This window comes from Drosophila biarmipes, chromosome 3R (genome assembly GCF_025231255.1).
Source record: "Drosophila biarmipes strain raj3 chromosome 3R, RU_DBia_V1.1, whole genome shotgun sequence".
NCBI lineage: Eukaryota > Metazoa > Arthropoda > Insecta > Diptera > Drosophilidae > Drosophila > Drosophila biarmipes.
Window position 1 is genome coordinate 31,778,746 of NC_066616.1, and position 20,765 is coordinate 31,799,510.

General features: G+C 44.9%; 3 protein-coding genes across 3 annotated transcripts; 2 read left to right on the forward strand and 1 right to left on the reverse strand.

Moving 5' to 3' along the window:
• The first annotated feature begins 235 nt into the window (after positions 1–235).
• On the forward strand, positions 236–18,576 carry LOC108025412 (prolyl 4-hydroxylase subunit alpha-2). Its single transcript, XM_017095894.3, has 9 exons — positions 236–586; positions 8,407–8,599; positions 14,211–14,519; positions 14,613–14,800; positions 16,754–16,923; positions 16,998–17,480; positions 17,540–17,605; positions 18,012–18,177; positions 18,242–18,576. The coding sequence occupies exons 2-9, from the start codon at positions 8,415–8,417 to the stop codon at positions 18,325–18,327; spliced, it is 1,653 nt and encodes a 550-aa protein (XP_016951383.1). The 5' UTR covers positions 236–586; positions 8,407–8,414; the 3' UTR covers positions 18,328–18,576.
• Positions 10,942–13,796, forward strand: LOC108025411 (putative mediator of RNA polymerase II transcription subunit 26). The gene is made up of 2 exons (XM_017095893.3): positions 10,942–13,013; positions 13,196–13,796. The coding sequence occupies exons 1-2, from the start codon at positions 11,637–11,639 to the stop codon at positions 13,529–13,531; spliced, it is 1,713 nt and encodes a 570-aa protein (XP_016951382.1). The 5' UTR covers positions 10,942–11,636; the 3' UTR covers positions 13,532–13,796.
• Positions 18,577–19,289: 713 nt separating the features above from the next.
• LOC108025191 (accessory gland protein Acp29AB-like) lies at positions 19,290–20,231 on the reverse strand. The gene is made up of 2 exons (XM_017095501.2): positions 20,142–20,231; positions 19,290–20,091 (listed from the first exon to the last, which is right to left on the reverse strand). The coding sequence occupies exons 1-2, from the start codon at positions 20,229–20,231 to the stop codon at positions 19,678–19,680; spliced, it is 504 nt and encodes a 167-aa protein (XP_016950990.1). The 3' UTR covers positions 19,290–19,677.
• Positions 20,232–20,765: the final 534 nt, after the last annotated feature.

The following is a 20,765-nucleotide window of genomic DNA, read 5'->3' on the forward strand; positions in this document are numbered from 1 at the left end:
GAATTTCCCGCCCAGATTTTTGTAGTCCACAATCAGCTGTTTGATGGAATCCACAATTGAGAGGGCTGCACTCACTGTGGAATGTATCTGTATCTTTAGCTGTCTCTTTCGTGCTGTAGGTGTGAGTTACTCTCTTCATGTCTGAAAATTCCCATTCACATGGGCCGAGTTCCAAACTGAAACCAGAAATGCGCTCTTGCTGGAAGTCGGTATTTATCTACATTCGAGGCGGCAACAAAACAAAATCAGTTCCATTCGGTATTTCTCGGCGCGCGGACGCGAATCGAAGAGAAACCCCATACAAATTATAATTAAAAGTTCAGAAGAAGAGGGACCTGCTCTTCGCGACTACAGAACTCACTCCTGTTCACTCGGTTCTTCAGAAAGTATCCCAAAGATACGTTAATTTGTGTGATCGGACTGCTCCCAGTTCATGTGTGGAATATGTATCTATAAGATACCAGACAAAGTGCGGGCGGGCAATGCAAGCGAGGTGTTCCCGAGGAATTGTAAACAAAGAAGGCGGCGCAACGCATTGACATCCAAATCCACCGAGATCCAGCAACAAGTTCTAGGGAAACCCAGGGTAAGTGAGCGATTCTGCTGGGATACATTTTCTAGAATCTCTGACGTGTTCCTCCTGTCAGTTTCCGTCGTGCACTGATAACAAAAATGGGTCTTTATGAGTGGAATGTGGGCCAGCTGAATTGAATATTCGATTTTGATTAGGGAGAAATGCTGTGCTGCGACAAATACTGAACTGATTTCGTGTGCTCGCACATATGTACACAAGTATGTGTACTATATGCACTTGTTGTCACCACATGGCGATTCAATTGACCGCTTGTGCCCCCACATATTCCCCATTTCCTCGAGTGATTGATGCCTTTCCCTTCGCCGCTGGCGATAAGCCTCTAAATATCTGGACTCGAAAAAGTCTGTGCGGTCATAGGCACATATATTTCAACGGCCGTCTGGGTGGGTTTACATAATGGGGGACTAGGGGGCGACACAAGGAGGAAGTCCGCAGTCACGTAGTCAATTGTCGGCATTTGTTTTGGTTGCGTTTCTTGTGCACTTCGTCTTAAGCTTCATCTCGCTGCTCTCTGTTGTGGTGCGACCGAAATCAACCCCTAAAAGGGGATGGAACCGGTCCTGGCAGCGGTCCTGGAACTAGTTCCCCCAAAGCGTTGCCAACCATGTGAAAAAATATGGGCTTCCCTTAAGTAATAATAAGAAGTACATAATATTTAAAACTATTTTGTATCATTTCATATTATTAAAGTTTATTTTTGGTTCAATTAAATTATAAACTTAAATATGGAAAGGGTCTAACAGAAGAAACTGTTGTTCTGGAAGGTATTTCAAAATGGTTTGTGAAAAGGATAATTTTCTTTTGTAGGGAAATTTTAGACAGTGTTTTTTTCTGTTTATTATCTTCTTTTAATTTTAAGCAAACAACTTTCAATTATTTATAGTATATTTTACAATAATTAACTTCAAAGGACACTGAATACCCTTTTCAAAGTCAAGGATAAAATGCCTCTTAAGTTAACCCCTATTTACCCCGGACACAAACCTCGTTTAGCATCCCCCATTAGCTGATATTGCTTATCTAATTGGAGACACTTCACCAATTAGAGCCTGATTGGGCTGATTAATGGGTGTGCGTATTTTTCAAAACACAAACGGCTGCAAAAGCTTAACTTTACTTGCGAGTTAGGTGTGCTAATTTATGAAATATATAGTTCAGCCACGATCTCGTTCGTTGGCTTTTGGGCTGCAGGCCCATGCGATCGGTATTTGTTTGCTAATTAGTGCGGCAATGACAACCGGTTGGCAATAATAGAGATGGATGCGAAATCGAAAGTGGCCGCCCGACAAAACGAAAACCCCCTCCACAGCCAAATCCATTTCCAGGTGGGCAATGCAACGAAAGTGATGACAAGGAGACAGCCATTTGGCCCACTTCCTTGTCGGGTTTTTCTTTTCCACCTTCTTTCCCAGCTCATCTTTCATAGATTCTGAACCGGTTTGATATTGCGATTTCCATCGGGGCACGCCGCTTATGCTGCTTTTCAAGGTGAATTGTAAAATTTATGTGTGCACACGCTTCATGACGGCATCTGTCTGGTATGAATCCAGTGCCATGGGTTAATGCTGGGGGCCAACGGGTGTTAAGGGGCCCGGGGGACGAGCTGTGAACATTTGTCATTCATTACTAATTAGCAAACTCGCCGAATGCACTTGAACTACTCCCGCCGAGTCCTTCCTTCCTGCCTGCTGAATATTTAATACGGATGCCATTTTCCCGGCACAGAGAGAAAATATTCGTAAAAAATAATAGTACAAAGGTGACCAGAAGTATGCAACGATTTATTTTGAACCCTAAATTCTGTTTTAAGGCATACTTTGGGACACCTTTTAAAATAATTTAAAATGTATAATGATTTATGTGAAGTAACCGTTGGATATTAAAGTTATTTTAAGTTTTGATTTGAGTCATCAGATTTTTTCCTTCATAAGAAATTAAAATTGACATCTGCCACTGTCACAATTAATTTTTTCGCCAGTTCTGGGTTCTTTCTTTGGGCTTTGCGGGGTTAGACAAAGTTGTGGCAATCAAATTAACGCTTATGGAATTGAAAAGTTTGTGCCCTGCGAGTAGAACTTTTGCTAGCAGACAAATCACATTACCCCGAGCCCAAGTTCGACCCCAAGTTCTTGGGGGGCAACTGCAACATGTGGCCGGAACAGTGGAACACTCTTGGCCCGGCCAACTCAATTACACTTAACCAAATTGTTTGCATAATTTGCACAAACTAGGCAGCCCGAGCCATGATTTTGCCACTCAGAACTCTTTTTGCCCGTCTTTTTTCTCGTATGAGCAGAGTGGAGAGACCTCATTCGGTGGTTGGGCAAAGTTTGTGCCAATGATGATGGTATTAAAGGCCATAATGATGATAAAGTGGTTGTGGCGAGGCGCGTCTAACGAGGTCCATTAAGTCGGTGAATTAAAGAAAACTCGGAATCAAATTACAGTGCCAGCGAAGAAGCCGACGAGGCGATTCGATGCGATTTTAATTATGCATTCGATCGACGAGCAGAGCCACGCCAATTGGCCAAATTTATCGGGGAAGGGGTCGAAAGGGAGGGGTTTCCCGCGGAGGAAGCCGTACCCTCGGTGAATTCCATTTCGAATGGGCAAATGTCACAGCAGACATGGGAAATAAAGAGGAGTCCGCGTTGGGGAAGGTCAGTCCAGGGGCTGGGGGCCTGACATTTAGCAGATGGAAGACTTCGGTGGCAGCAGTTTGGCGACTTCGTGCCACATTAACAGTACTGGCCCAAAGAGACAATGTGGCCAACAGAGCTCGACAATTTCCACGAGCTTGCTTAAAGTTCGCAAATGCCAGGGCTCAAAGAGCAGGTGCAGAGAGAGAAATACCTACTATTACTAGTATTTGCCGGAGATCCGCAAAAGTAGTTGTGACTGTAAAATAAATACTTCCAATATTAATAAATGATTGGATATATCTTAGTTATTTAAAAAACATCTCTTCATTATTTCTTTAATAAGCAAATCATACTATTAATTCGCTTTTAATTAACCGCTTAATAACATTGCCTCAATAATCAAGACACAATCGATTCAAAATTGAAAAAGCTCCACCCAAAAATAAATTCAAGTTTGGCTTTCGCATCATTAATTCAAGAAAACGTGTTCCCAAAAGACAATCTAAGAAGAGCTAGAAAAGTCTTGAGACAATGCCAATTTCTGATAAATGAGTTGATTAAATATTTTCAAATTAGACAAATTTATACTTGGGTTTGAGCGCTAAACGTTAATTTCATGCACTTCCAAGAAATGATAAATTAATGGCCCCCAAAACAAAAGAAGTGATCCAATGAAACACATAAGATTCATAAGATTTGGTTAAGTTTTCCCCCACAAAAGATAAATATTTATAGGTTTCAAAATGCTTCAGCAAAGATTAAGTCGAACGTCACGTTGGAAACTTGTTTTAAAATAGTGTCTTAAAGAGGGATTTTATGATGCTTAGATTGAAATACTCAATCATTACTCAAACATTTCTGTGAGTGTAGCAGATAGCTTTGTTTTAGCCCAAATTGGCTGCGGATGCACAGTTTTTAACCCGCTTTCGGTGGCTCATAAATGTCAGTGGTGCTACTGGGCTACTGGTGGATGAGTTATGGTCTTAGCCCCGTCCATCTCGGAGTCGCTGCAGCAGCTTCCTCGACTTCACCGGTCATAAAATTGACGGACGACATTGTGGGGGTCACGATGGAGCAGCAAACCAGCAGAGCCACTATCCACCTGCCAATCGGCCTTGCCAACGCTTCACACCCACCAACCACCCACTCAAGCGGGCCACCCGTAGCATTTACACCTGAATAATGATGTCGTGTCTGCTCAAATTGTCCCGATGCATTTTATAGAATTGGCGCCGTTTGCTGACAGCTCCATTTGAGCAAAAGTGCCGCAGTTCGGCGGGAAAGACGGGGAACAGCTTCCCAGGAAGCAGGTGAATATGCTGCTCCCGATAAGCGAGCTGCCATTGGCGGGGCAGGTGGCACAGTGAGGCCTCCGCACAGTGGACAAATGCTCTGACAACGGGGCTACCATCTGGTGATGAGAAAGATACTGGTTGTGCACTTTAAAGTCTGACCAAAATGTGTTTTAGTTGTATTTCCCCCTTGAATAGAGTGAGGTCAGCCCGAACACTAAGTACCTGTCTTCCCCCATCCAAGCATCACTGTTCTGGCCAATACTATATGGCCAACCAGGTCACCGTTCGAAACTTTTCCATGTGGCAGCAAGGACACTTTTTTGCCAGGCAGGAAACATTTGCTGACTGGCCAGATGCGATGCGAGTAATGCTAGCTCGCCGTCACCCGGCACAAAAGTATCTGCGCATCTGTATCCGTGGAGCAGCCAGCCATCTCCATTTTCATTTCCATTTCCATCGCCGTTGTCGTCGCCACTTTTCGCAGTCAGTCAGTGGGTCGAGCATTGAGCTTAGTCAGCGTTTTGCACACAAAATATTTCATAACTTAATTGCAGCTGGGCGCAAGATAACAGAATTTGTCGAACAAAAGCCGGCAGCAAATTCATTTTCATTTCTCCCCGCGCTTTTCCTCATCGGGAAAGCGCAGTAAAAATGCCTGCAAAAAGAAGAGCGTTGCATAAGGCACAGAATACACGCAAGCCAAAAAAGTATAGAAAAAATTGCTGAGCTAGCTCTTCTGCAAGTTGGTTGGTTGCTCGAGGGGCGGACTGTGAAATAGAGGCGTGGCCGGCGTGGAAAATGCAATCCGCTGGCGAAAGCCCAGGCGATTGCAACACAATTCGCACCGCAAGAAGTGCAAAAAGCGATGGTGATGATGAGGCGTGAATCGAAATTGATTGGGAGATTAGTTGCCCAACTGGCCAGAAGAAGATGCGATGAAAGTGGGGAAAAGCCCCGTCTTGACTGGGCTCGAAATCGAATTTTCCTCGGCCATGCGTTCATTTTCGTAACCATATCAGCTTTCTGCTCTTTTCCGCTCGGTTGGAGTTTGTAATTTGCTGCCAATTAGTTTAACGCAAAATCCAATTTCGGTCTTTAGTCGGGGAGCATCCTCTGGCGAATTTCTGGCCATTCCGCGACTTCAGCCGCAGTCTATGGTAATTAGAGCTGCCTGACATTTCGCGATCATTTAATCCAGCTTTCTGACAATTTTGTGTTTTGCATATTTCGAGTATGCGGTTCGTTTGTATTCCACTCCGGCTTTGTGGGCCCATCACTTTGATCGACCAGCAATGTGCGTAATCCCGAGCTGGAGGTGCAGACAACTTGGCAGGTGCTTGTGCATAAAAAGTGTGTATAAATATTGTATAAATATTCACATAGCTTTATTGCCCTTTTTTTGGGTGCTAACTGCAGCGCATAAGCTCGGTCGAAGTCGTAAATTATAGCTTTTATTGAATTGAAATGGAATTGAATTTAACGACCCGCGCTTATTTAATTTTTTAACGTCGCCATAAAGATGTTAAATTTAATACGGCCGAATTACCGCTAATACCCTGACAGTTATAGTTGAGATTACTTAAAAGCCGACACAATGTGACAACCATCTTAATCCCGATTATCTTCACCTTTTTTGTTAGAGGTGTGACACTGATTTTAATTGGTTTTTTTAACTGCTAGTTTTAGAACATAAAGGGACTTACAATTTTAAGATACTCTAGATATCATATCATTGATATTTAGCTAAAGTATCTACCTAAAATGACAAGCAACCGAGATTTACTTGGGTAACATAAACGCCTACTTACAGGTAGAAATACCTTAAAAATAAGATACAAACTCCCTATAAAAATATTTACGTGTCAAAAACTACAAATATTTTCGTATGGGTGGTCTCATCTTCCGGCTGCTTTAAATTCTTTGGCTGAAATGGTGCAACATTTGCCTCTGTTGCACTGGAATTCCTGCACATTAAGCAAATAATTCGTTTCGCACTTTATGGAGAGCATAAAACGATCGCCCGGAGTTCGCTGAACCTGTCGAAGGCAGAGATTCCTCATTCCTGGCGAACTGCAGATGAAATAATATTTGCATTTCAATAAGTTTGATTGTGTAACGCTCTTTGGTTTGGCTTGGGAGAACCGTTAAGTTCGGTCATCATCGCTCACGATGAAAGGTTTTTTTGTTCGGGTGGCCTGCGCTGCAGCGACGCGTATCTGTGAGATACATTTGCATAAATAACGGAGTTCTTTGAACCCCAATTAATTTCCCGTGGAGATGCAGGGCTAGAACTAGCCCGAACACTATCTAGAATCAGGAACGCCGTCCAAAACTGGAAAGTTAAATGGAATCGAACGACCGGCCCGTAAATTTAATAGCCGCTGCCCTCGTTCTGATCAGAGATTCGAAACTTCCCAGCTAGAAATGGAAATGGACATAGAAATAGATCTGGATTTCAGGGGGCAGCACATAACCGGTCTGGGCGAGATTATTTAATATTTGCTGACAGCCGCGCTGGCTCTTAACACATGTTCGCTGACATAAATCGACTTGCCTTCGCAGCATCCATAATTCCGGCCAGAAGTGTTGGCCAAAATGCCGCATATTAATTCAGATCCTATCTTCTGGTGACTGATTAATGTGAGCAATTACCTGCTCGAGTGCGAGTCCGTCTTGGCTTGCCAGAATTAATTACTGCTGATTAATTATTCAGCGCCCACTTGGAGGGGCACGCATCACCCTTAATTCGTCCTTGTGGTTTTTCGGAGCACTTTTTCGGCCCACCCACCCACTGAGCCGCCGCAGACGAACATGCCATCCTCTTCAGTATGCAAATTGAGTGCGCGTTTATCTTAAAGATGCGAGTTAACAGCGCGCGGCTAATTAATATCAATTAAAATTTATTGGCACGCTAACTGAGCCGCAATCTATGCAGTCCCGCCTCGAAAACGGAACTGGAAACAAACTCGAATTCGCTGTTCCTGTCAGCTGAAAGCTGATTGAGGTACATTGGCTCGAAACGATTTGGGGGTCTGGCCATATATATGAAACTCGATACAGCATGAGATACAAAGGCCACAAGGCGGTTGGCAAGGTGAACTTACATGTGCATGACGGGTTGTTTAATGGGGTTTCCATTTCGGAGTTATTATGAAGTAATATGTACTTGATATTTTAAATATTTTCATGAGAAAACACCGAAGAAACAGAAGTAACAATAAGATTATGTTGCATAAAACAGAGAATTGTAATGGCCCACTTTTTTCATTGAGTGATATAAGTAGAATGGCATGTTAAACATTCTTCGAATAGTTTCATATGCAAAGTGAGGTAAAGTAGGTATTTAAAATTGAATATATTCTCGCCCCACTTTTGGCTGTGACAAATTCTAGCACATTTGCCAAAGGAAATATTCCAGAGTCAATAAGGGATGTACATATAAATTGCAAATAGCTGCTGGCAGGGGGAAAACTGGCACTTAAAGAGCATTTCTCCGCTCTGTGGAGTGTCATTGAATGGTTTTGGACCCGTTTTATTATTGTCGTCGGCGTGGAGGGGCGCAGTAAAGCAAACGCCATAAAACAATCCGCTGGATGGCAGGTCAAATTAAAAAACGCTCATTAAAATAAATTGCCAAATGCCCGAAACTCAAGCAGCAGCTGCCCCTGCCAAAAAAAAATGAACATTCTGTGTTTCAGCTAGCTCGGTAGCGATATTAATCAATACAAAAGTCGATGTCGATTTCGAGTTCAGTGAGCTCAGGGGTTCCTGCTTACACATGGCTGGAGATTTAAGGCCAAAACCGAATGCTACAGCTATATTTTCGATACCAGTTAAAGCGCATTTTAAATACAGATCTCTGTCCTTTTTGCAGATTCAAACATGGCAGCGGACTGGCGATTGATGCTCCTGCTGGGAGTCCTGCTCTTTGTGGGCGGACCTGTGAATGGCGAGGTCTACACAGCCCTGGCCGAGATGGAGGAGCTTCTTGAGACTGAGTCCGTGTTGATTACAAACCTGGAGGGCTACATACGCGTGCAGGAGAACAAGCTGAACTTCCTCAAAAAGTGAGTATCCCCTTCCGAATTCACTGCTCCTAATTGGGCTTAGTAACCCAGAAATGAATTGGGAAGCCCTTCCTTTAATGGGTCGAAAGTTGCATTGTTGAATCTCACAATTTGCTTTCTAATAAACTTTGTTCGGCCAATGCTTGTAAAGTCCCACATTCCAAAACCTAATTAAATTTGAAAATGAAAATGTGCATTTATCTACCATGTTTTGTAATTAACCCATTGGGAGCGTTTAATATTATTTTACATTTGCCCATAACTAAAGGGAAAACTCAATCACTAATTAGTTGCTTTGTTTACAAATAAACAAAAAACACATTCTCTTTCCATTTAATTATGCCTAATGAATTTGGCCTTTCGATATGCGGCGTATTGTTACAGCTTTGCTTGAACGGTAACTTTAATAATTGGTTTTTATAATGTTTAAAGCAGAAATTGTAATAATTGTGAAGTAGTTTAGCAGGGAGTCCAATTGAACCTATTTTTGCTGTCATGGTTCTATAATGTTTTTAGCAAACGAGATTATGTGATTGAGCAAATGTGATTATTCTACTTGTGGATAAATGTGTATTTTCAGAAGTCACTCAAATTAATCATAATGAAATGGGTCATTTGAATTATATATTATATATAATACATTTTATATATATTTAAAAGTTGAGGGGAGGAAAAAGGGAAGAGGAGTAACAAAAATGTTTAGATACACGTTGAAATAAAAATACAAGAATGCGGTTTAATTTATTCAATGCAACAGCAGTAAGTTAAATGGATGATACAATCAGTGAATGCAAGGTTGTATTTTCTAGTATATTTTATGGTGTGCATCTTCTGGCGACTTTAGAAAGAATACCTCTATGAGGCCAGCTCCAGCAGACCCCTATGCTGTTTAGCATAAACACTTCTTATGCAAATGGTGGCAAGATGTTGCTAGATCGTAAATGGGAGACTTGAACGAGATTCAGGTAGTCGCCTGCATTCTGGTAATTACTTTTGCCACGTGCGAGGGGCAGCTGTTGCACGCACCTAGTTCTACTTTATATAAAGATAGGTATCCGCGTCCGAGGAGGCGCCCCTTGCACACATGACTGCAGATACATATCTTTCGCTTATGTGGCAAGGGGATCTGTGTGGCTCACATTTGTACATAAGAACTGTCGGCGGAAATAATATGGGGGAGGGAGAGCGGGGTGCAGGATGCGGTGAGGCAACTCCCCTAATCAAATAATGCCAGTCGCACTCGGGACTCAGGACTCCGGACTCAGGATCTATCTGCTGCGGCTGTCCTGTTTCTGTTCCTGTTTCTGCTGCTGCATTTGTGCCTTGGCTTTGTCACAACAAAGGACGAGACAGGATCCTCACAAATAGCAAACAGCTGACAGCTGTTATCCTTGTACGCTGTCATTGCCCCCTGCCTTGCGTATCTGCAGCCGAGTATCTGCCTATCCGTGTATCCGAGTATCTGCGCATCCTTCGGATGCAGAATCCCTTGTCGCGTGCCGGCTGCCGGCGCTCAAAATTTAATGCCTCTTAAATTCTGCCACTGGCCAGCTGTTGGTGCCTCCAATTTCTGGCTAATCCGCTTGACAGTCGCCCTGCGGCGGCGCTGATTTGCTTTTGGCCAAAAGGCAATTAAATTGGCCACCACAAAAGGCCAGCACGGAGCTCTTGCGTCCAAACATGCCCAGCTTAAAGGCATATATGCATCGTGGGAGGTGAGCTCCGGATGAAGTTGGCCCCCGGAACACGACGTACTCCTCCGTTTTCCTCTGGCAACCAAAAATGTAACGGTCGCTTGGCCAGACGAAAATCAGGGGAGTGGCTGCCTTTAGGGAAGGTTTTCGGTATGCACAAACATCGGAGCTGAACAAGTATTTATTTTGGGGCAAGGATACGCACCTGAAATACCCCTCACTGCAACTAATCTCTTAGGTGTTAAAATAAAATTTGGACTGCCCTAAAAGAATAGGAACTATTTACTCAGGTTAAGAAATAAAAAGATTGAAAGGTCATCCAACTCAAGTATTTAATAAAAAAGTTGAAATACATTAAGTTTGCTTTTTAAAATGTTATGCATCTTAAAATTTATTGGGATTTCTTATTAACTTTTTTCCATTTCATTCTTGTTATTTTAATATTTTTTGATGAACCAAATTGTGCTGGTAAGATAGAATGGAAATAGTAAAACTTGATATGCGAATGGGAGCTCTATTTAACGACGACACATTTATGGCAAAAATATGTGCATATTAAACTAAACTCTTCTCTGAAAGCATGCATTTTAAGTTTATTTCGTCATTCAATGACTAGACAAAAACTTGAAAAGCTTTCAAAAAAACTAAGAATTTTAATAAACTTATGAGAAGAGAAAGGAAAACATATTAAACAGTTTAATAACAAAGAGGAGCAACTAGTTCCTATGGCAAAGCGCCAAAAAGAATATATTCATATTGGGTAAATGGTGTCATATGTGCTGATATCTGGTTGTATATAATGCCATCACATCCATCATACCCTTACACTTTCCTCGCAAGCGGTATCAAAACGGAATTAAAGCCGCGAGGGAGCGCATATGAGTTGGTAAATAAGAATTAAAAACGCTGATAAACGCCGGCTGCTCCTGCAGTTCGCCAGGGGTTTTCGGTTTGTAGTTGAAATGTCTCAGTTGGAAGTGAAAGAACGAGAGCCGAAATGGGTTTCAACCCCCATTTCGCTGAGCAGGAGCAGATGTTTCTGGCCCTCGGTTCCTTCTGGCCTAATGGAACGCGCCAAACACAGTCGGTCATTGTACGGGTGTCTTATGTGCAAGTAAATGGTGGTGTTTTACAGGGAGTGGGGGTAACTTAGGGCACGATCCACTCGACTGCGCGCCGGCGCAGGAAGTGGAGGAAGTTGAGGAGCTGCCGGCTGGAACGGCTCTCCAGATCAGTCGAGTCGCAGTTGCCGAGGCGAACGGATCGTGAAAGAGAGTGCTACGAACTGAAGCTAGAAGAACACCCCCTAGAGACTGTGGAGTAACCCCCAGTACAGTGCCAGCATGTCGCAGCATAACTACACAAACCCGGCCTTTTGCCAGAACAGCGAGTTCTACCCAGTGCCCAGTGGTAACAGCTCCTCGCGCGCAGTGGAGTCCATCTACAACAGGAGTCTCCAGATGAACTTCGGGGCAGCTTCGCCGCGTGCTCCGCGAGATCCCCGCGAGGGTCCCCTGCGAATGCAGCGTAGCATGTCCACGCGGTCGGTGACGCGGAAACAACACCAGCAGAAGCAGCATGTGCAGCAGCAACACCAGCAGCAACAACTCCAGCAGCAGCAGCTCCAGCCACACCAGATCAATCAACCCATGCAAAAGGCCGCTTCTAGTGGCCGCTATGCCTTGGTTCCCCTGGAGGAACTGAACAGCAGTAGGGCCAGTAGATACGCCATAGTTCCCGGCCAGGCGGCCCAGAGATTGGCCCGATCGCAGGATGACCTGGACCGCTATAGCTCCAGGCATGGACTGCAGGAGGAGGAGGAGCCGCACTCCTTCCACGAGGAACCCCACCAGGAGACGCAGTTCGCCAGCCTGCCGCCCGTGCTCAATCTGCCGCCCAAGCCCAGGAACACCAGTGGCAATCCCAATCAAACCCAGATAAAGCATGCTTTCAGCAGCGACTTCGGCAGCAAGACCTTTTTGATAGTGGACAAGAACAGCAACCAGCGGTATCAGATGGTGCCCACGGCCGAGGACGAGGAGCTGGTGGACGAGAACCAGGAGATCATACAGATGCACAATGGCCGGGCCCACCGCTATGCAGTGGTGCCCACGGATGCGGATGATGATGAGGATCTGCAGGACGAGCAGGAGCAGCAGGAGACCTGCTTGAGCAACATGGAGCTGAGTCAGCAGTATGCGGCCAGGACCTCGACTCCACAGCAGAGGAATGCGGCGGCTGCCACCAGGGCGCTGCACGAGCTCCTGACCACGCCCAGGAAGATGCAGCCGCCCCCGAGACTGGCCCACTCCACGCCCCGGAATGCCGCCCACCACGAGCAGCTGCAGCTGGAGAGGAGGCTGGAGATCTACAAGAGCCAGCAGATCTACCAGAGCCAGCAGGTCAGCGGGTCACTGGGAGCTCCTCCCAGCCTGCCCCTCCGGCAGAGCAGACTCTCCCCCCAGCGGCTGCACTACGAGACGGTGAAGCCCCTGCCCATGCAGATGGCCGACCGCTCCATGGCGGTGATCAGTCCCAGAGTCCAGGAGCAGGAGCACGAGCGGGAGCAGGACCTGAGCAGCATCCAGGGCAAGGCGAAGAACAACAACTCGTACCCCCAGAAGATGGCCAACGCCACCATCACGCTGGCCGTCGTCTCCCTGATGCTCGTCCTGGGCAGCACCATGAACGCGGGACTCATCATCTACATGATTGGCCACGTAAGTAGTCGAAAACGGATTTCAAACCTTACTGAAACCCGGAAAATTATCTGAATTTGAGAGCTGAAAGGTATCTGAATGTCTTAATGTGTTGAGATACCGATGAACAGATACAACGATAATTTTCAGGAGTTGGAGTACGTAATTATCAACACCTCAACAACTCAAATTTTCCTTTTTAGCTTGGAAAGTCCTTCTACCTGCAGTTCGGCCTGGTAGCCTCCTTCTCCGGAATGGGATTGGGCTTCCTGGGGTTCAAGTCGCGCCACTGCGAGTGGCTGCCGAACAGGAGCTACAGTTCCGGGTACATCCTGGTCACCGTGTTCTGCCTCTTCAAGTCCTGCGGATTGCTGGTGATTCTGGTGGTGGACCCCTTCCCCGGCTTCCCCGTCCACGATGTGACCACTGGCGTTATCCTGGGACTGTCCATGTTCACCATGTTCTTCATCGCCCTGGGCGTCCTGGGAAGCCTCTGGTGCCACCGTCCTCCGCCAGACAACCGCGTCAACGTGGTCTAAGCCCCGGATTATTAGTTTTAGGCCTTAGTTTATAATTTGTTTGTAAGCCATCCACTTCGACTTCAAGAACTTGACACACCGAACGGCTAAAAGACCAAAAACAAAGTATTAGATTTGTAATCAGAGGAAGATCACCATCCCCCAAAACGACTGTACATAATAAGTGGGTTGTACTTACTGCTAGGTCATAGTATGTTTAACTTATTGTTCACCTTTATCTAGTTTACATGTGTTTTGGTATAAGAATAAATTAAAAGCACTTGAATACCAGTAAATCTGAAGTTTCTTTATAAGAAAATGGTTGGGGAAAATCAACAAAAATATGGGTCAGGCGAGTCTCAGCAAAAATTGATAATATTCGATGATGAAGTAAAGACTTTTCTGAAACCATAGCAGTTTTTAATTAAGTATGCCACTAGTTAAACAAGCTATTAAAAGCCAATGTATTTTTAAGGTAAAAAGTATTAAAACACTGCCATGTCGCCTTCTTAGAGCCATTGTTTTTGCATTTGCTTATTGACAAACAAGAAGTTGCGCCATTTACTTTGAGCCGCAACTTACTTGCGTTTTTCCTTCTGGCCAAGTTCAAACTTTGGCTTTGAAATGCAATTTGCCCGCCCGTGAAAAGCACTTAGTGAACTGTCTGCTAAGTTTCCCTTTCTCCCTTGAACATTTCCAGCAAAATGGACGAGTACCAGAGGGAGCACGCGGACGCCTCCAGCGACATAACCGCCTACGTATCCAACCCGATCAATGCCTATCTGCTGACCAAGCGGCTGACCACCGACTGGCGCCAGGTGGAGAACCTCATGGAGCACGATGTGGGCACGGACTTCGTGCAGAACATCACCCAGTACCGCAACGTGCTCAAGTTCCCCTCCGACGAGGATCTCAACGGGGCGGCGGTGGCCCTGCTCCGCCTGCAGGACACCTACCAGCTAGACACGTCGAGTGTGGCGCGGGGCAAGCTGAATGGCATTCAGTACAGGTGGGTTTTGGAATCGAATTTCGTTGGCTTACCCAGCAACATAAGCCAGCCGAAAATTGGAAAACCAACCTGACCACATTTATTATCCCGCAGCACGGAAATGTCCTCGGACGACTGCTTCGAGCTGGGCAGACAGTCGTATGTGAACAACGACTACTACCACACGGTGCTCTGGATGAACGAGGCCATGGCCAGGATGCTGGAGGAGCCCACCAACCACACCCAGAGCTTCACCAAGGCCGACATCCTCGAGTACCTGGCCTTCTCCACCTACAAGGAGGGTGAGTCCAAGTCCAAGTCCAGTTTGGGGCTCCTTTATATCAGTTACCAAAGAGCTTGGTTGCACTTGAAAAAATCGAGTGCTTAGAACATGTAGATCCTGGGAATTCCTTTAAAAAAATATATACATTGCGAGGAATTTATGGTATGGAATAGCAAAAATGTGTAGATATCTGTCTTATTTTAATATCTTGTATCTTATATCCTTGCTCCTTAAAAAACCCATAGACCCTCACAATTTTCAGCTTTGTAACCTCCTAAGCTAGAACTACTCCTTGAGTTTCGGTAATTAAATTCCCTGAGTGTGTTTGCCGTCCCATTTCGTTGTTGTCATTGCTCGTTTGCATGGCACTTTCGAGGTCCATTTGGCTGCAGGAAATTGCACTCTGTCCCCGAACCACTTGCCTCCTGTAGTCCCACCCCTGCCACAGTTTGCACACTTTCCATACTTTCACCTGGAGCCGCTCTTAGGGTCCTCGTGCCCCATTAAGTGCGGAAAAGTGTTGGCCATCTGCAGCCAGTGCGACAATGTTGCCGCAAAAAGGAGGAGCTATCACGTAGAGCTGGCCAGGATCGGCACGTCCTTCTGCCAGGGAGCTGTGTGCTTTATTAACGTCTTATTACCCCGGATAGAGCCCCCTATCCGTTCATCAAAGAGCAGGCACACGTCTCTGTGTCTTTAGTGGGTGCTTGTTGGCTCTAGATGATTCTGCACAGGAAGAAATGAAAAAACACGTAAAAAGATTTTAAAGGTATTGAAAAGTATGCTACACTATTTATATATATTAATTTACTTTGTACTGCATACTTTTAGACAGCTCTGTGGGTGATAGCACACTATTTCTTTATTTTCTCGCAATTTGTAATGTTTTTTTTATTTGTTAGATTTTTTATAGTATTTCTAGACAGTTCTTCCAGCGATGCCTAATGAAAAATTAAATATGATATCATTAGGCTAAATTTAGTACCATGTTTTTCCTTAGATATCAAGACCATCTACTTTACATCCATCCTTTTTTGCTGTGCAGGGTGTCTTGCTCAACGCACAACTCGTGGGCGTGGCCGGGGGCGGGGCGGAAGTGCCGCCATATTGTGTTGAGGAACGACACGAAAAAAAAACACAAATGGGTCCGCCCTCGAGGCAAGTGACAGGCTTTCTGTCACCCGACCACTCAGATCCTGATCCCGACGCCCCTCCCGCTGCTCTGGGTGGCACACATGTGTCGGGAGATGCAAATTTAAATTCCTGTCGCCGACAGGGTTTCAGAAGTTGAGGTCGTGCCGGAGGTGGAGGTTAAAGCCGGATTCTCTGGGAACCACTATGCACGACAGCCAGAACTTATTAGTTTGGATGGGGGCAGGGATAAATGAGTGCCTGGGCCTGGACGCAAATGAATAAATAAGTGCGCAGCTTTGGTAACTTTGGAAACAATCCAATCGACTTGATGGCCCGGCAGTTTAAGTTGAAGTCGCGGGAGGAGCAGGAGGAAGTGGAAGTTCGAGGTCAGGCGGCGAAACTTCCCAAGAAACTGTGGCATACTTTCAGGCCGAGAACGAGTGTGGTTTACTTAGTGGGGCATCGCTATCGCTCTTAAGACCCCTCTTAAGACCCTGATGAACTAATTGTGCGGCTCGGTCAAGTGCAAAACGATACCCTTGACTTTAAATAAGTGCTTCACTGACCTGCTGTTTGTTTATTCATGTTGTCATAGCCCCTTTTAGGCCTGCTCCCTTTGATGTTCTTTAACTACGTGTATTGGTATTGGGAGTTAAGGAATGGTTAGGGCTATATTTATATTCTTTAGTTAAAATCAGTAAGGTTTTTTAGTGAGTCATGATACAAAAAATAATCTTTTAATCTCCGTAATTATATTTATACTTTTAAAGTGCTTTCTTTGAGAAGTAGTTAATTTGGGACTCTTCTAATAAATCCCATTCCTTCTTGACTTTTTTAGGCAACATAGAGAGCGCCCTGACCATGACCAACGAGCTGCTCCAGCTGCTCCCTCACCACGAACGGGCCAATGGAAACAAGCGGTTCTACGAGAAGGAGATTGCCAACCAGCTGCAGCTGAAGAAGATGAAGGGCGACGACGGCACCGACGAGATGCCCAAGTCCGACTTGGTAAGATATATATATTTTTTTGAGAAAAGAGAAAGGTATCTTACTTAAAAATAAACCCCGCAACCCAAACCCAGCCCGTGGCCAAGAGTGATCCGGCCATTTTCGATCTGACAGAGCGCCGGGCCTACGAGATGTTGTGCCGCGGTGAACTGAAGCCATCGCCCTCGGACCTCAGGCCCCTGCGATGTCGGTATGTGACCAACAATGTGCCCTTCCTGCGACTGGGTCCCCTGAAGCTGGAGGAGGCCCACATGGACCCGTACATAGTGGTCTTCCACGACGCCATGTACGATGGCGAGATGGACGTGATCAAGCGGATGGCACGACCCCGGTTCCGCAGGGCTACGGTCCAAAATTCCGTGACCGGAGCCCTGGAGACCGCCAACTACAGGATCAGCAAGTCGGCCTGGCTGAAGACCCACGAGGACCGGGTGATCGAGACCGTGGTGCAGCGCACGGCGGACATGACGGGTCTGGACATGGACTCTGCTGAGGAACTGCAGGTGGTCAATTACGGCATTGGAGGCCACTACGAGCCGCACTTCGACTTTGCCAGGGTGGGTACTCCCCGGGGAATCCCCTGCTTTTATCCAGCTAAAGGGCAGTTCATTTTCAGAAAGAGGAGCAGCGCGCCTTTGAGGGTCTTAATCTGGGCAACCGCATTGCCACCGTTCTGTTCTACGTAAGTTGCTTTCACTCTATCTACCTACCCCTTTTCATTTTAAAGTCCGCTACACATGCAAGGCATTTTCCGCACTCCCACTGATAAAATAAAATTCCCTGAATTTTTGCTTTATTTGCACAAGTCAACAGAATCATTAGTAAGGCTTATTTATAAATAGAGATGCGTAGGTTGCGCTGTGAATGGAATGCCCGGGCAAAAGGAACGCACAATGGCAGAAAAATAGATACAAAGTGAAGCAGCCTTGCAAATGTGGTTTTCTCGTATCTGTGGGATGCTTTTTATTGCCGGTCAGTGGAGAGCATTGAAATTGCTGGAAATTGCCCCATTTTTTAATTGGTTTAACAGAACCATGTATTTTGTTTGAGCCATAAGTAAAATGTATAAATAAAATACTTATTTGTAGATGAGTGATGTGGAGCAGGGAGGAGCCACGGTTTTCACGTCCCTCCACACTGCTCTGTTCCCCAAGAAGGGCACGGCTGCCTTTTGGATGAATCTACACAGGGATGGCGAGGGCGATGTGAGGACCCGTCACGCCGCCTGCCCCGTACTTACGGGCACCAAGTGGGGTAGGTCCTTTGCCATTAGTTAAATACCATAAAATATGAAATATTTTCGCTTCCCAACATCCAGTGTCCAACAAGTGGATCCACGAACGGGGCCAGGAGTTCCGCAGGCCCTGCGCCTTGGACGAGGATCACGGCGAGTTCGCCATTTAGGAGTCTAGCGAATGCAACGAATCTCAAGAGGGGAATCTCATCCTGGGCCATCGGCCTCCGACTTCCTATTGTACATAAAGCATTCAGCCCGCAGAAGGCCGCATCTGTTCTACTTACGGGCTCTGCTATTGGAACCCACTTCTTCTTCTACCTAGCCGTATCTTAGACTCGTATGGAATTTATCTACTTTTGTATATTTGTCTAGATTAAGTAGTAAAAAAATTGCAATAAAATCGAAACTCAAAGCAAGTGGTGTTTTGGAAGGATTTATTTGAGACTGGGGAGTGGAGTACTTTTTATTTTTATGGAGAGAATTGGCTTTTCCTTTTGCTTGATAAAAACCACAATGAAATTGTCAAATTTATAGGTTAGATAAAAACGAGTATGTTTGTGTCTTATTCTACTTTAGAATTTTTCCTAAAGCCAAACAACAACTTTTACCCATAATAAAGTACATATACCTCTAGTTTAATTAGTAATCCATCAGGTTAAATTTCGTGATGAAAATTCCATTAAATCCAACAAATTTAAGTACCACTTATCCACATTAAGTTGCGCAAAAGTGGCGGGGAAGATGTACAATTTAAAGGGCACCCCGATCCGGGTCTGATGTTCGATTAGTGGGTGGCGATTCATCACCGGAGGACTCATCCGTCAAGTGCGGTAAGTGGAGCTCCGATAGGAGGCTGCGCCCGCTTGGGTGAAAGGATACAAATCGGCTTATCCTTGCAGTATCTGCCGCGTGGCGTTGCATACTTTGCAGCACTTCGGGAAATTCAATCGAATGGCCTGAATGCGGAAAGAGCAAGCAAGGTGAAAAGTCGCCTGCGTTATTTCAGTGGACAGAACCAAAGAGCAGGACTTGCAAAAACTCAATTACAACCCAAATAATGTATTAATGAAGGGAGAATATTAATTTATTATCTCGCCACAACTTTATTAGCAACACTAAATTAGTGATATATATTTATAGTATAGTATAGAACAAATTTCCAAAAAAATATTGAATGAAAAATGTTATCTGATAAAGATGTCCAACTAAGGTTCTGATTTCTGGTATGAATTCCTTATCAGCACGAACAATGTGTAATTTATGACAGTTCTTAACCGATTCGTAGGGTACATAGCCATAAAGTTTACGAGTGTTTCGGTATTCAAAATCAAATTGATTAGGGATTTAATAGTCATGGTCATAAAAATGTCGTGCAATGCCAATTACAGATTTGTAATTTATCGAATTGCACTCATGAAAATTATTTGTCGACTTGAATCGTCAACAACAAATTTACAAAAAGATAAGAAGTTGGCAGATTATTAATATTGTTTTGTTTAATATTTGGAGGTACATTCTCATATCTCATTGCTCCACTGGCAAATGAAATTAGCCCTGTTGGTACATCTGGCATTTATCATGACTGTGGTTATGACTTGAACGCAGTCCCAGTCGTGGGCGAAGGGGTTCGGGTGACCCCATCCCCACTTTAAAAAGGGGGCTGGTGTGCCAGAAGTCACTGAAACGAACTGGTCCTCTTGGCCTCCTTTTTTGATGCCCAGCCAATACCATTTGTTGTGTTGGAGCTGCCAATAAATGGCGTTAAATTGCTGCTCGTCTCGGATGACAGCAAGATGTCCGCCCATCTGACGACAAGTTTCTGCTGCCGCTGTCCAGTTTTGCTTTAGATCGTGCTCGAAATAAAAGAAGCTCGAGCCTATTGCCTCGAATTTCGGTGGGACGCCACATAAATTAGTTTTGGAAAGAGTTTCCTGTAGAGGAGATGTTTGACTGTTGGTTTGGTTCTGAAGCACAGACTCACGGCTTGGGCATTATTCTGGGGAGCTGTCCAACCTCCATGAAAAGCCAGGATGGCAAGGAAGCCTAGAAGATGGATTGACGACTTGAGCATTCCGAATAATTAAAACAACCAACGGCGAACGATTTTAATGTACTAAGCCCCACTTAATCATTGAAGAGCAACGCGGGTTCGAATTTCGCTGATAAGTGTACCTATAAGTACAACATAATGACTGAAGATGACCCGACTTCGCCCTCTCTTGATATCAGTGTTTCCGATCCGGAAACGCCCGCGGTACTGCAGACCTTAGAGTACAGTGGAACTTATACTTAACGAACCGCCAACTGCTTATTATTATTATTATAGGGTTAATAAAATGTATCTTGCTTACCACAACAAAAACCAACTAAACTTCTCAAGCGACGACGTGGCGCCACCTATTAGTGAGATCACCCAATAAACTACCCAGCTTCTGTCAGCCAGCAAACTTCGTGGCCCAAAAAGATCTGCAAGTCAAAGATATTCTATTGGAAATATATACTATAATTATTCTTATAATTAAAATATAATAATAATAATATTTTAGAATTTAGCTGTCAAGGTTTAAACCAAGACAAGCTAATATTACCCGCTTGCTGATTATAT

What these genes read in the sequence shown, in the direction of transcription:
- LOC108025411 (XM_017095893.3), top strand. Translation starts at nt 11,637, where the DNA reads ATGTCGCAGCATAACTACACAAACCCGGCCTTTTGCCAGAACAGCGAG. An exon ending in TCATCTACATGATTGGCCAC is followed by an intron (nt 13,014 to 13,195) that starts GTAAGTAGTCGA and finishes TTTCCTTTTTAG; the next exon opens with CTTGGAAAGTCCTTCTACCT.
- LOC108025412 (XM_017095894.3), top strand. Translation starts at nt 8,415, where the DNA reads ATGGCAGCGGACTGGCGATTGATGCTCCTGCTGGGAGTCCTGCTCTTT. An exon ending in CGCACTTCGACTTTGCCAGG is followed by an intron (nt 17,481 to 17,539) that starts GTGGGTACTCCC and finishes GTTCATTTTCAG; the next exon opens with AAAGAGGAGCAGCGCGCCTT. An exon ending in TTGCCACCGTTCTGTTCTAC is followed by an intron (nt 17,606 to 18,011) that starts GTAAGTTGCTTT and finishes ACTTATTTGTAG; the next exon opens with ATGAGTGATGTGGAGCAGGG.
- LOC108025191 (XM_017095501.2), bottom strand. Translation starts at nt 20,231, where the DNA reads ATGCTCAAGTCGTCAATCCATCTTCTAGGCTTCCTTGCCATCCTGGCT. An exon ending in CCCAGAATAATGCCCAAGCC is followed by an intron (nt 20,092 to 20,141) that starts GTGAGTCTGTGC and finishes TCTCCTCTACAG; the next exon opens with GAAACTCTTTCCAAAACTAA.